Here is a 13,833-nt window from a genome sequence, read left to right as displayed (position 1 = left end):
CTCATGAAAATCTTTTTAATCATTGACATGAAAGAAATGTAACACAGCCATACAATAAATCAAAACAATGTAACGTAGCTTCGCAGGAAGAAGACCCTGGTGTCTTCTTGCTTAAGCTTGCGCCCTTAAAATAGCATCTGAATAACACGTCATTGAGTTTAGACTAAGTTTTTCCTGGTCTGTGGCGGAATAGTTTTTCTGAAACTGCAAAATAGCACCAGGGAACGTTTGCGCTGGAACACGCCTCCTTTTTTCGCTGAACCGCCTCCGGGAGCGCAAAGTCATTCCCTAATTTACTGACGTCTGTGGAGGGAAAAGTCCGCTTTGCGTTGAGTGCAAACTAGGAATGATACTTGCGTCATTGACAAAGTCAATTGCGCTGGGTGCAAGATAAGGCCCTATATGTTCTTAATGTAGAAATTCAAGCAAATACTTTTCCAAATTTAAATCATTACATTAACTAAAATAAATCAGATTATTTATTGGGAGGAAATATGTGCTTTTCACATTTAACAGCAAAGAGGGTTGTAAGTCCAGAAACAGCCAGTGGGGTTAGGTATCGTGAATCATGTGTAACTAGAGAGGATACAATTTCTGGGGAAATTGTAGGGTGTGCTTGCTTGCGTCGGTTGCACAGGGGTCTGTATATTTTATATAAAAATGCATCGGGCCTACTTATTATTTATAAAGATTACATAGATTTAAAAGCATCTTTTTTTTGCTGCTCATTTACAACTCAAAATACGAGTGAAGTGTAGAATGAAATATGATGTCTTCTCATTTCCCCTGCAAGAGGCAGCTGACAGGCTGAATCAAAACGAACACATTTGGCAGACCGGTGTACAAATGGACCTAATCTCTATGACTTAAACATCCTTTTAAGTTGTCCCTTCTCGTGATATTTTCAGGCATTTAGCCTACTCATATTGCATTCATTCATTAATAAAGAACCCCCTTTGAAGATTATTCTACGACTTTACCGGCAGAAGATAGAATCGCGATTCAAACAGTACCATCTGCTAACTGAAAATATGCCCCCAAAAACGTAAATAAGCTTGACATTTATTTAGTGGAAAATAGCTCATTCATAAAAAGCTCACTGGTAGCGATCATTGTCAGTAACAACTCAAAATGCGATATAGCCCTGTGTGGAGAAGCTGCCCCGGTAAATTCTACTACTACAGTACAGTACTAGACTACTGCTGTGTTCGTCTTGATAGCGATTGCGTTGGTTGAATTCGATTAAACGTTCCGTTGTACGGTTTAGGCTGAAATTAATTATTTTCATGAACAGATTGACAAAGTTTAGGCTGTGGCAATGAAGTTCAGGTTAGTAGTCAGATAGTTTCCCTACTGAAAGACTTTTGAGTAAGGGGAGTGCCGAACATGTTCTGTTGCCGTTTGACTTAAACAGCTGAGGAGTTGTTGTTAGCTACTCACACTAGTGGCTCGGGTACAGTAGGCTACAGCGTTGCAGTGAGCTACACTGGTTTGAAACCACAGGTAATGGTAATTTCACCAACAAATCGTTTACTAATGTCAGAATAAATCCTACAACGAAAATGTATATGTGAGGAATGTTTATTTTAACGATTGAAAACAGATACATCATAGACCACTGTAGTATGTGTTGCCCGGGCAACACAGGCTAATGTCATGATGCTAATATGTCAGTGAAATAGTAGACTACTGTTTCCGAAAGTAGATGTACTTCCTTAATAATATCAGCTTATATTGTACATTACACATCACAATTGTGTGTCATATCACAAAGTAAAATGAGTAAATATTTATCACCCTGGCCTCTTTGTTTGTGGCGTTTCTGCAGCTGCCTTGCAGTAAAGCTATAGTTAGCCTAGCTATCCCCCAAGTTAACAGATGCGAAACGAATGTTCTGCCAAAGGTAGTCACGCGTGTTTTCGTGACATTATTGCAGACCGGTGTAAAAATTGACCTAATCTCTATGATTTAAACGTCATTTTAAGTTTTTCTCTTCTCATGATATTTTCAGGCATTTAGCCTACTCATATTGCATTCATTCATGAATAAACAACCCCTTTGAAGATTATTCTACGACGTTACCCGGCAGTACAGTAGAAGATGGAATCGCAATTCAAACGGTACCATCTGCTAACTGAAAATATGCCCCCCAAAACGTAAATAAGCTTGACATTTATTTAGTGGAAAATTGCTCATTCATAAAAAGCTCACTGGTAGCGATCATTGTCAGTAACAACGCAAAATGCGATATAGCCCTGTGTTGAGAAGCTGCCCCGGTAAATTGTACTACTACGGTACAGTACTAGGCTACTGCTGTGTTCGTCTTGGTAGCGATTGCGTTGGTTGAATTGGATTTAACGTTCCGTTGTACGGTTTAGGCTGAAATTAATTATTTTCATGAACAGATTGACAACGTTTAGGCTGTGGCAATGAAGTTCAGGTTAGTAGTTAGATAGACTTTTGATTTAAGTAAGGGGAGTGCCGAACATTTTCTGTCGCCGTTTGACTTCCTAAACAGCTGTGTACTGTAGCTAGATGTTTTTGTAGTGTCTCTCGCGTAAGCTACAGCGTTGCAGTGAGCTACACTGGTTTGAAACCACAGGTAATGGTAATTTCACCAACAAATCGTTTTCTAATGTCAGAATAAATCCTACAACGAAAATGTATATGTGAGGAATGTTTATTTTAACGATTGAAAACAGATAACGCTACATCATAGACCACTGTAGTATGTGTTGCCCGGGAAACACAGGCTAATGTCATGATGCTAATACTTCAGTGAAATAGTAGACTACTGTTTCCGAAAGTAGATGTACTTCCTTAATAATATCAGCTTATATTGTACATTACACATCACAATTGTGTGTCATATCACAAAGTAAAATGAGTAAATAGTTATCACCCTGGCCTCTTTTCTTGTGGCATTTCTGCAGCTGCCTTGCAGTAAAGCTATAGTTAGCCTAGCTATCCCCCAAGTTAACAGATGCTAAACGAATGTTCTGGCAAAGGTAGTCACGCGTGTTTTCGTGACGTTAGTGACGCAGTGACGTTAGTAACGTCAGTGACTGTGGCTAGCAAATTAGCCACCGTTAGCTTCACTTTTCGCCACAAAAACTTAATTTAAGCTTAAACCATGCAACAGAACGTAAATTCCAATAGAAGCAACTCAATCGCTACCAAGACGAAACTTTTGACACCTACGTTGTCTATGTAGGCCAAGTATTTACTGAGTTTTAGGGGGGCAAAAAGAAAAAAAATAATAATAATAATATATATGTGAGAGAACAAAGGTTGTGCTCTCGCCGAAGGCTTGAGCACACCCAATAATGATTTGGTTGTTGTTATTTGTATACAGTGTATGTGCTTCAGTAATAATAATAGTAATCCTAATATTTCTTCTCAAGTCCATGCAAACAGCTGTGAACAAGGTGACAGTGAAGACCAATTCAGGGTATTCAGTGTTCAGAGAAACACACACACACGCACACACTTTCTCACACACACACTCTCTCATACACACACATGCACACACACACTAAGTTGTTTAAGGCTGTTTCTACGGTTAGCGATAATCCCCTGCCTCTGTCAGCCAAACTCTTGTCTCCTACACACACACACACACACACACACACACACACACACACACACACACACACACACACACACACACACACACACACACACACACACACACACACACACACACACTCTCACACACACACACACACACACACACACACACACACACACAGACACACACAGACACACACACACTCACACACACACACACACACACAGACACACACACACAGACACACAGAGACACAAAGAGACACATCAACACACAGACACACTCAGACACCTTCACACGCCCCCACACACACACACACACACACACACTCACACACACAGACACACTCAGACACCTTCACACGCCCCCACACACACAGACACTTACAGCAATGCTTACAGTGACTGCTTGCAGGACTAGAGAGACTTCCTCTTACTTTGACCTTGGTGGCAGTGCTCTGGTTAAAGTAACAGTCAAGAAAGTGTGGATGTTTTTATGTTAGTGTGTTAGTTTGTGTGTGTATGTGTGTGTGTGTACATCTATGTGCATGCATGGCTTTCTGTGTGTGAGAGAGTGTAGATGTTTTTGCATGTGTGTGCGTCACGGTGTGTGTGTCTGTGTGACACATCACACAATGTTCTGCACGATGGAACGTGTCAGGGGCATATTCCACCTTCACACATGATCACAGCTCACGCCTTGTCTGCTAGAGCAGATACATGCTGACACACACACACACTCACACACACACACACACACACTCACACACACACACACACACACACCCTCACACACACACACGCACACTGAGATGACATGAAGGGAGAGAGGAATGCACAATGTATTAGGTGAGCCGGAACCTTTGGTCTTGTTCCTGGTACCTCTCAACCCCTCCACCTCTCCACCCCTAGACCTCCACCTCTCCACCCCCCACATCCATCCCTCCACCTCTCCACCTCCACCTCTCCACCTCCAACCTCCACCTCTCCACCCCCCACCTCCACCCCTCCACCTCCATCCCTCCACCTCTCCACCCCCCACCTCCACCCCTCCACCTCCATCCATCCACCTCCACCCCCCACCTCCACCTCCATCCCTCCACCCCCCACCTCCACCCCTCCACCTCCATCCCTCCACCTCCACCCCTCCACCGCTCCACCTCCATCCATCCACCTCCACCCCTAGACCTCCATCCCTCCACCTCTCCACCCCTCCACCTCTCCACCCTCCACCTCCATCCATCCACCTCCATCCATCCACCTCCACCACGCCACCTCCATCTATCCACCTCCATCCCTCCACCTCCACCCCTAGACCTCCATCCCTCCACCTCTCCACCCTCCACCTCCATCCATCCACCTCCACCTACATCCCTCCATCCCTACACCTCTTTACCTCGCCTTGCTCCACACACCTCTCCCCACCTACACTGTTCCCCACTACCACTCCTACACCACACCACCCCTCTCCACCTCTACCTCTCCACCCCCATGTCCCCCCCTCTTGTCTCCTTCACATCCTCTGTGTCTTCATCAGACCAGCGTTGCTGCCTCCATTCAGCCCTGACGGCACCATGTGTCCCTCCAGCTCACCCCCTGACCCAAAACTGCTCTCTTTCTCTTTCATCCCTCCATCTCTTTTAGCAGTTAATCCCTCTGCTGTCAGCAGTGCTGCAAACCTCTCTGTGTCCACTCTTAAGCCCTTCTCGCTTCTCTCCATCCACTCCACACCTCTCTCTCTCTCGCTCCGGTTTTCTCCATAATTTCTCACTCGGCCCATGTATTTATCTCTCCATCCCCTTTCCTCTCCTCTTCTCTCCTCTTTACTCCTCTCCTCTCCATCCCCTTCTCCTCTCCTATTCTCCCCTCCCCTCCACTCCCCCCCTCCACTCCCCCCTCCTCTCTCTCTCTCTCTCTCTCTCTCTCTCTCTCTCTCTCTCTCTCTCTCTGTCTCTCTCTCTCTCTCTCTCTCAGTAGTGTGTGAAGTCAGTGTTAATCTGCAAGTGGCTGATGTCTACTGGTGAGCCTTTACTTTGCAGATTTCCAGTCAATGACATCTGTGAAAATGTGTTTTTGTATTAAAATATAATAAACTACTGTTTCGGAGTGGCACAGTGATGTTACAGAACATCCCATAATTAAACTGGGTTTGGAGAAGTAAAACGAAAATGCAGCATTAAATCCATAGATACAAACTGCTTTTCCATAGCAACAAACAACATGCTGTAGCCCCTGCAGCTTAGCAGCTGGGGAAGAGGACTTCCTCAGGCAGCGAGCTAGCTAAGCAGCCATGTTCTCTCTGGGACTGATAATACTGGAACCATGTAGTCATCAAAACTAATTGTAAACAGATTGATCTGTTATTCAAATTACTCCTATCTATCATTCAAAATAGAATTGATTTTCGCCAGAGATTTAATTTCCATAATTTTAAACATCATTAGAATACTGCCTACAGTTACACACACACACAAATACTGCCTACACATTTTGCCCACAGCGTATCCACGGTCACAACTGAAATCATGATAAATTCATGACTTACAATAACCCTCATTATCTCTCCCTCTCCTGTCTCCATCTCCCCCTCCTGCCTCCCCATCCTGTTTCCCTCTCCACCTCCTGTCTCCCTCTCATGTCTCCTCCTCTCCCTCTCATGTCTCCTCCTCTCTCCCTCCTGTCTCCTCCTCTCCCTCTCATGTCTCCTCCTCTCCCTCTCATGTCTCCTCCTCTCCCTCTCATGTCTCCTCCTCCTCCTCTCATGTCTCCTCCTCTCCCTCTCATGTCTCCTCCTCTCCCTCTCATGTCTCCTCCTCTCCCTCTCCTGTCTCCTCCTCTCCCTCTCATGTCTCCTCCTCTCCCTCTCATGTCTCCTCCTCCCTCTCATGTCTCCTCCTCTCCCTCTCCTGTCTCCTCCTCTCCCTCTCATGTCTCCTCCTCTCCCTCTCATTTCTCCTCCTCTCCCTCTCATGTCTCCTCTCCCTCTCATGTCTTCTCCTCTCCCTCTCCTGTCTCCTCCTCTCCCTCTCATGTCTCCTCCTCTCCCTCTCCTGTCTCCTCCTCTCCCTCTCATGTCTCCTCCTCTCCCTCTCCTGTCTCCTCCTCTCCCTCTCATGTCTCTTCCTCTCCCTCTCCTGTCTCCTCTCCCTCTCATGTCTCCTCCTCTCCCTCTCCTGTCTCCTCCTCTCCCTCTCATGTTTCCTCCTCTCCCTCTCATGTCTCCTCCTCTCCCTCTCATGTCTCCTCCTCTCCCTCTCATGTCTCCTCCTCTCCCTCTCATGTCTCCTCCTCCTCCTCTCCCTCTCCTGTCTCCTCCTCTCCCTCTCATGTCTCCTCTTCTCCCTCTCCTGTCTCCTCTCCCTCTCATGTCTCCTCCTCTCCCTCTCCTGTCTCCTCCTCTCCCCCTCCTGTCTCCTCCTCTCCCTCTCATGTCTCCTCCTCTCCCTCTCATGTCTCCTCTTCTCCCTCTCATGTCTCCTCCTCTCCCTCTCCTGTCTCCTCCTCTCCCTCTCATGTCTCCTCCTCTCCCTCTCATGTCTCCTCTCCCTCTCATGTCTCCTCTCCCTCTCATGTCTCCTCCTCTCCCTCTCATGTCTCCTCCTCTCCCTCTCCTGTCTCCTCCTCTCCCTCTCCTGTCTCCTCTCCCTCTCATGTCTCCTCCTCTCCCTCTCATGTCTCCTCCTTTCCCTCTCCTGTCTCCTCTCCCTCTCCTGTCTCCTCTCCCTCTCCTGTCTCCTCCTCTCCCTCTCCTGTCTCCTCCTCTCCCTCTCATGTCTCCTCCTCTCCCTCTCATGTCTCCTTCTCTCCCTCTCATGTATCTTCCTCTCCCTCTCTCCTCCATTCCAAGGGAGACAAATGCTTTCCCCTCCCTCACCCACTCTGCCTCGAAAAATCGATTTCTTCCATATCACTGTTGGAGGAGCCGTGCCCCCCCATCTCCTTCGCTTCACTGCTGAGTGAAATGGGATCAAGCCACCCAGCGCTCCAGTCTATTTGAGGAGGCCTGATCCAAACATAACCTCTGGCACCTTCTTCTAACTGTATTTTCCATCTGCAACAAGTAAATGTGCGAGTACACTGGAAAACACGATCCTGCTCCTGTTCTGGGTTTGAAGTCGGCCTGGTCTGGGATTAGATTTACCCCATAACACCTGCACCACAACACCAAACTACAGGACCTGCTTTTGACTTTGTTGGTCAGCTGTTGCTAGAATTAGTTAGCTGTTGTTAGCAATGATTAAGTGTAGTTAGCGCTGGTCAGCTGGTGACGTGCGGTGCGGAGGGTTGGAGACTCACTTGTTTTGGTGTTTGGAGCCCTGCAGGTGAGCATGGTACTGTTCAATGGAGTTCAGGACAACACTACACACACTGCAGGAATAGGTGCTGCGCAGACCTGAGAGAGACAGAGAGGAAGAGAGAGAGAGAGAACCAGGTAGAGAAAGAGAGACAGAAAGAGAGAGACAGAGAGAGAGACAGAACCAGGGAGAGAAAGAGACAGAAAAAGAGAGAGAGAGAGAACCAGGGAGAGAAAGAGACAGAAAAAGAGAGAGAGAGAGAACCAGGGAGAGAAAGAGCCAGAAAGAGAGAGAGAGAGAGAGAGAGAGAGAGAGAGAGAACCAGGTAGAGAAAGAGAGACAGAAAGAGAGAGACAGAGAGAGAGACAGAACCAGGGAGAGAAAGAGACAGAAAAAGAGAGAGAGAGAGAGAACCAGGGAGAGAAAGAGACAGAAAAAGAGAGAGAGAAAGAACCAGGGAAAGAAAGAGACAGAAAGAGAGAGACAGAAAAGGGAGAGAAAGCAAGAAAGACAAGAACGATGAAAGTGTTAATGGACTTGCCTCCAAGACACATGTTGTACCATAATCCATAATCACCATCATCACCATCTTTCATAGGCTCTACGAAGCAGGGAGACTGACAAGCTTTCTGGCCAGGGCATCGCAGCAGTAATCACAGTGGAGTTTAAAGAGACACTAGATTATATTCCAGTTATTAGGATTGGGAGGGAGAATGATTCATTTTTAGCTCAGGATTTCTGGTGTGTGTGTGTGTTTGTCAGTGAGTGTGTACTTCTACTGTAAAACATGCTGGGAGATGTGTACTTTACTGTAGGACATACAGGGAGATGTGTACTTCTACTGTAGGACATACAGGGAGATGTGTACTTCTACTGTAGGACATGAGGGGAGATGTGTACTTCTACTGTAAAACATGCTGGGAGATGTGTACGTTACTGTAGGACATACAGGGAGATGTGTACTTCTACTGTAGGACATGAAGGGATATGTGTACTTCTACTGTAGGACATACAGGGAGATGTGTACTTCTACTGTAGGACATACAGGGAGATGTGTACTTTACTGTAGGACATACAGGGAGATGTGTACTTCTACTGTAGGACATGAGGGGAGATGTGTACTTCTACTGTAAAACATGCTGGGAGATGTGTACTTTACTGTAGGACATACAGGGAGATGTATACTTCTACTGTAGGACATACAGGGAGATGTGTACTTTACTGTAGGACATGAAGGGATATGTGTACTTCTACTGTAGGACATGTTGGGAGATGTGTACGTCTACTGTAGGACATACAGGGAGATGTGTACTTTTACTGTAAAACATGCTGGGAGATGTGTACTTCTACTGTACGACATACAGGGAGATGTATACTTCTACTGTAGGACATGCTGGGAGATGTGTACTTCTACTGTAGGACATACAGGGAGATGTGTACTTCTACTGTACGACATACAGGGAGATGTGTACTTCTACTGTAGGACATACAGGGAGATGTATACTTCTACTGTAGGACATGCTGGGAGATGTGTACTTCTACTGTAGGACATACAGGGAGATGTGTACTTCTACTGTAGGACATACAGGGAGATGTGTACTTCTACTGTAAGACATGAAGGGAGATGTGTAGTTCTACTGTAGGACATTAAGGGAGATGTGTACTTCTACTGTAGGACATGTTGGGAGATGTGTACTTCTACTGTAGGACATACAGGGAGATGTGTACTTTTACTGTAAGACATGCTGGGAGATGTGTACTTCTACTGTAAGACATACAGGGAGATGTGTACTTTTACTGTAAGACATGCTGGGAGATGTGTACTTCTACTGTAAGACATGCTGGGAGATGTGTACTTCTACTGTAGGACATGAAGGGAGATGTGTACTTCTACTGTAAGACATGCTGGGAGATGTGTACTTCTACTGTAGGACATACAGGGAGATGTGTACTTTACTGTAAGACATGCTGGGAGAAAGGTACTTCTACTGTAGGACATACAGGGAGATGTGTACTTCTACTGTAGGACATACAGGGAGATGTGTACTTTTACTGTAAAACATGCTGGGAGATGTGTACTTCTACTGTACGACATACAGGGAGATGTATACTTCTACTGTAGGACATACAGGGAGATGTGTACTTCTACTGTACGACATACAGGGAGATGTGTACTTCTACTGTAGGACATACAGGGAGATGTGTACTTCTACTGTAGGACATGCTGGGAGATGTGTACTTCTACTGTAGGACATACAGGGAGATGTGTACTTCTACTGTAAGACATGAAGGGAGATGTGTACTTCTACTGTAGGACATACAGGGAGATGTGTACTTCTACTGTAAGACATGAAGGGAGATGTGTACTTCTACTGTAGGACATGTTGGGAGATGTGTACTTCTACTGTAGGACATACAGGGAGATGTGTACTTTTACTGTAAAACATGCTGGGAGATGTGTACTTCTACTGTACGACATACAGGGAGATGTGTACTTTTACTGTAAGACATGCTGGGAGATGTGTACTTCTACTGTAGGACATGAAGGGAGATGTGTACTTCTACTGTAAGACATGAAGGGAGATGTGTACTTCTACTGTAGGACATGCTGGGAGATGTGTACTTCTACTGTAAGACATGCTGGGAGATGTGTACTTCTACTGTAGGACATACAGGGAGATGTGTACTTTACTGTAAGACATGCTGGGAGAAAGGTACTTCTACTGTAGGACATACAGGGAGATGTGTACTTCTACTGTAGGACATGAAAGGATATGTGTAGTTCTACTGTAAGACATGCTGGGAGATGGGGGGATGGAGATATGGAAGACAGCCAAACACACAGGGTTTGTGTGTGTGTGTCTAAAAACAGATGTGAGATAATTAGAGTGTTTGCAGGTGGTCGAGAAAGAAAGCCCCAAAATAGAAAGAGAGAGAGGACAAACGTGAGAGAACGAAAAAAGGGTAAGATAAAAGAGAGGGGAATGGCAACAGGGAAAGTATGTAATAGAGAGGGAAAGAGAGAGAGAGACGGAGAGGGAGAAAGAGAAATGGAGAGAGAGAGGGAGGGAGAGAAAGGAAGAACACACGTTTCTATGGAGAGAGAAAGACAGAAAGGGGGAGGGAGGGAGAGAGATATAGTGGGAGAAAGAGATGAAGAACATGATCCTGTGGAGATTCAGTATCTATGGAGACTAAACAAATGTTCTGTTCTCTGTTACAGTAGTCTGCAGTCCCCTTGTGTCCATACCCATCCCTCTGTGTGTGTGTGTGTGTGTGAGTGTGTGTGTGAATGTGTGTGTGTGTGTGAGAGTGTGTGTCCATTTCCCCACCGGCCGATGTGTCAGTTAGATGTATAGGCTGTAGGTTTGTTCCAGAATCCTCTGACCTTCCAGAGAGGTAATAGGCAAAGCATGTTGGGAGATGAAGTATTAATGTAGCCTAGAGTGGAAAGGGGTCACAAGGACACTTTGCCATTTACCAGACGTGACAGAATTAGCAGCCTGAAGAAGAAACTGTGAAAGCTTAAGAGATGATAGCGTGTGTGTGTGTGTGTGAGTGTGTGTGTGTGTGTGTGTGTGAGTGTGTGTGTGTGTGTGAGTGTGTGTGTGTGAGTGTGTGTGAGTGTGTGTGTGAGTGTGTGTGAGTGAGTGTGTGTGTGTGTGTGAGTGTGTGGGTGTGTGGGTGTCCCCCTCCACCTACATGGCTTTCGTTACCTCAGCTGACAAGGGAGAGGCTATTAATCACAAACACTACTGACTGGGAGACAGGAGGGAATGTCGCTCTCTCTCTCTCTCTCTCTCTCTCCTGTCTCTCTCTCTCTCTCCTCTCTCTCTCTCTCTCTCCTCTCTCCTCTCTCAGTTCAGTTCAGAATTCTTTATTGACATGACAGTTCTGGTTGAGCAATATTGCCAGAGAATTCCACATTGAAGGGACATTTTAACATATATATATCATAACATTTACATTTCTTCATTTAGCAGACGCTTTTATCCAAAGCGACTTCCAAGAGAGAGCTTTACAAAAGTGCATAGGTCAATGATCATAAACAACGAGATATCCCCAAAAACATAACATATAACAAGGAGTCTAACACTAATAATATGATAGCAGTAGCATAGAGAGTTGGAGACTGTAGAAAAGTAATAGATAAATGCATGTTAAGATAGAGAAAGGTTGATTCACTGTCCCTCAGGTTGTGACATTGAGATACATATCTAGCCGCAAGACTTGCAGTAGGCCCTTCGCCCAGAGATATCCTTAATTTCTCTTTTATTAATACTGTAACATTTACGTAAGAAATGTGTTTCTGTTTCAATTTCCCCTGATGTACAGTGCCCACAGATTCTGTACTCTTTAGGTAACCATGTTTTTTTATTGCAAGGGTGTGGTCCCTCATTCTGTATTTAGTGAGCAGCTGTCTCTGCTTTATGTCCTTGACAATATATATATATTCAGCCATTTCATACTTTATGTTTAGGCCCCGATAGCAATCTAATTTGTTTTGTGTTTTTGTTTATTTTTCCCAGTGTTCTCGATGGGAGTTTAGGTTTTCTGTTGTGATTAGTTTTATTCTGTTTGGTGTTAGAAAGAGGAAGGAGGTGTGCCAGGTGGTACCTGGTTTGTTAGTCTCATAACCAGCTGGCACAGGGGGCTCCTCTCAGGGTTACCTTCATGGACTGCAAGGGCTTTACAGTGGAGGGTTTCCCTCAGGACTGGATTTTAAATGGGTGTAAAATTTTAATGATCTTTTCTGGATTTCTAACGTTAATGGGAATCGGCCTAATTCTGCACGACATGCATTTGTGGGTGTTTTTCTTTGGATATTTGTCATATATTTTGACAGAAATCAGCATGGAGAGTCTATATTGGGTGCTTGTCCCAGCTACCGAAGTGTAGATGGCTGAGTGGGCCCCATATCTCACTTCCATAGAGAGCAACTGGCTTGATGATGCTGCCCAATATTTGACACCTAATCTTAATTGGGATGGTTATTATATAAAGATTTTTGTTTTATTGAATAGAAAGCTCTACGATTTTCTCTTTAAGTGCATTCACTGCCAAGCGGAAGCTACCAGAGGCTGTCATTTGTAGGCCTAGGTATGTATAACTCATTGTGTGTTCCACAGTTTTGTTTCCCAGACAGGGATTTCATTTCTGTGTCATGGAGAGGGAGGCTGGGTGCTGCTGATTGTTCGAGGGTCGCTGCTAGTTGGTCTCTCTCCCCTCTCTCTCCCCTCTCTCTCCCCTCTCTCTGTCTGTGTATGTGTGTGTGTGAAACAGCAGGTTTCATCAGTAGACTTCCTCCCAGCCTGGTCCAGCTTGTGGTTAATAAAGCTCAGGCATGAGGCCTAATCCTGATAATTACATTCCGACAGTGAGTGTGTGTGTGCTTGCATGTAGAAGAGTGTAAAGATTGTGTGTGTTAGGAGTGTGTGTGTTTGTGTTTTTCCGGTCCATGTTAATTACAGGGAGAGCAGACAGAGATAGGTCACAGAGGGGGAGGTGTGTATGTGTGTGTGTGTGAGTCTCTGTGTGTGTGTGTGTGTGTGTGTGTGTGTGTGTGTGTGTGTGTGTGTGTGTGAGAGAGAGAGTCTGGGTGTGTGAGTCTCTGTGTGTGTGTGTGCTTCTTTATCACTTGATAAATCCTCTGCTGTGATAGCTGTTCTAGCCTGGGCCAGCGTGTGGAGAACATGTTGCCTCAGAGTTAATCAACAACATGGCTGCCATCAGTCCCACCCTCAACAACATGGCTGCCATCAGTCCCACCCTCAACAACATGGCTGCCATCAGTCCCACCCTCAACAACATGGCTGCCATCAGTCCCACCTTCAACAACATGGCTGCCATCAGTCCCACCTTCAACAACATGGCTGCCATCAGTCCCACCCTCAACAACATGGCTGCCATCAGTCCCACCCTCAACAACATGGCTGCCATCAGTCCCACCTGCATTTACATTACATTT

The 13,833-nt window shown here is 45.5% G+C and overlaps 1 protein-coding gene across 2 annotated transcripts in view; it reads right to left on the bottom strand.

Annotated features, from left to right (window-relative positions):
- Positions 1-13,833, bottom strand: part of zgc:171482 (zinc finger protein) — a 69,419-nt gene that overhangs the window by 6,334 nt on the left and 49,252 nt on the right. For both annotated transcript variants that reach the window (XM_067236501.1, XM_067236500.1), the window contains exon 6: positions 7,867-7,963. In XM_067236501.1, coding sequence (XP_067092602.1) covers positions 7,867-7,963 — 97 coding nt within the window. The remainder of the gene's footprint in view (positions 1-7,866; positions 7,964-13,833) is intronic.

This window comes from Osmerus mordax, chromosome 5 (genome assembly GCF_038355195.1).
Source record: "Osmerus mordax isolate fOsmMor3 chromosome 5, fOsmMor3.pri, whole genome shotgun sequence".
In the NCBI taxonomy this organism is placed as follows: domain Eukaryota; kingdom Metazoa; phylum Chordata; class Actinopteri; order Osmeriformes; family Osmeridae; genus Osmerus; species Osmerus mordax.
The sequence above is the reverse complement of the archived record's forward strand: the minus strand, read 5'-3'. Positions and strand labels throughout refer to the sequence as shown.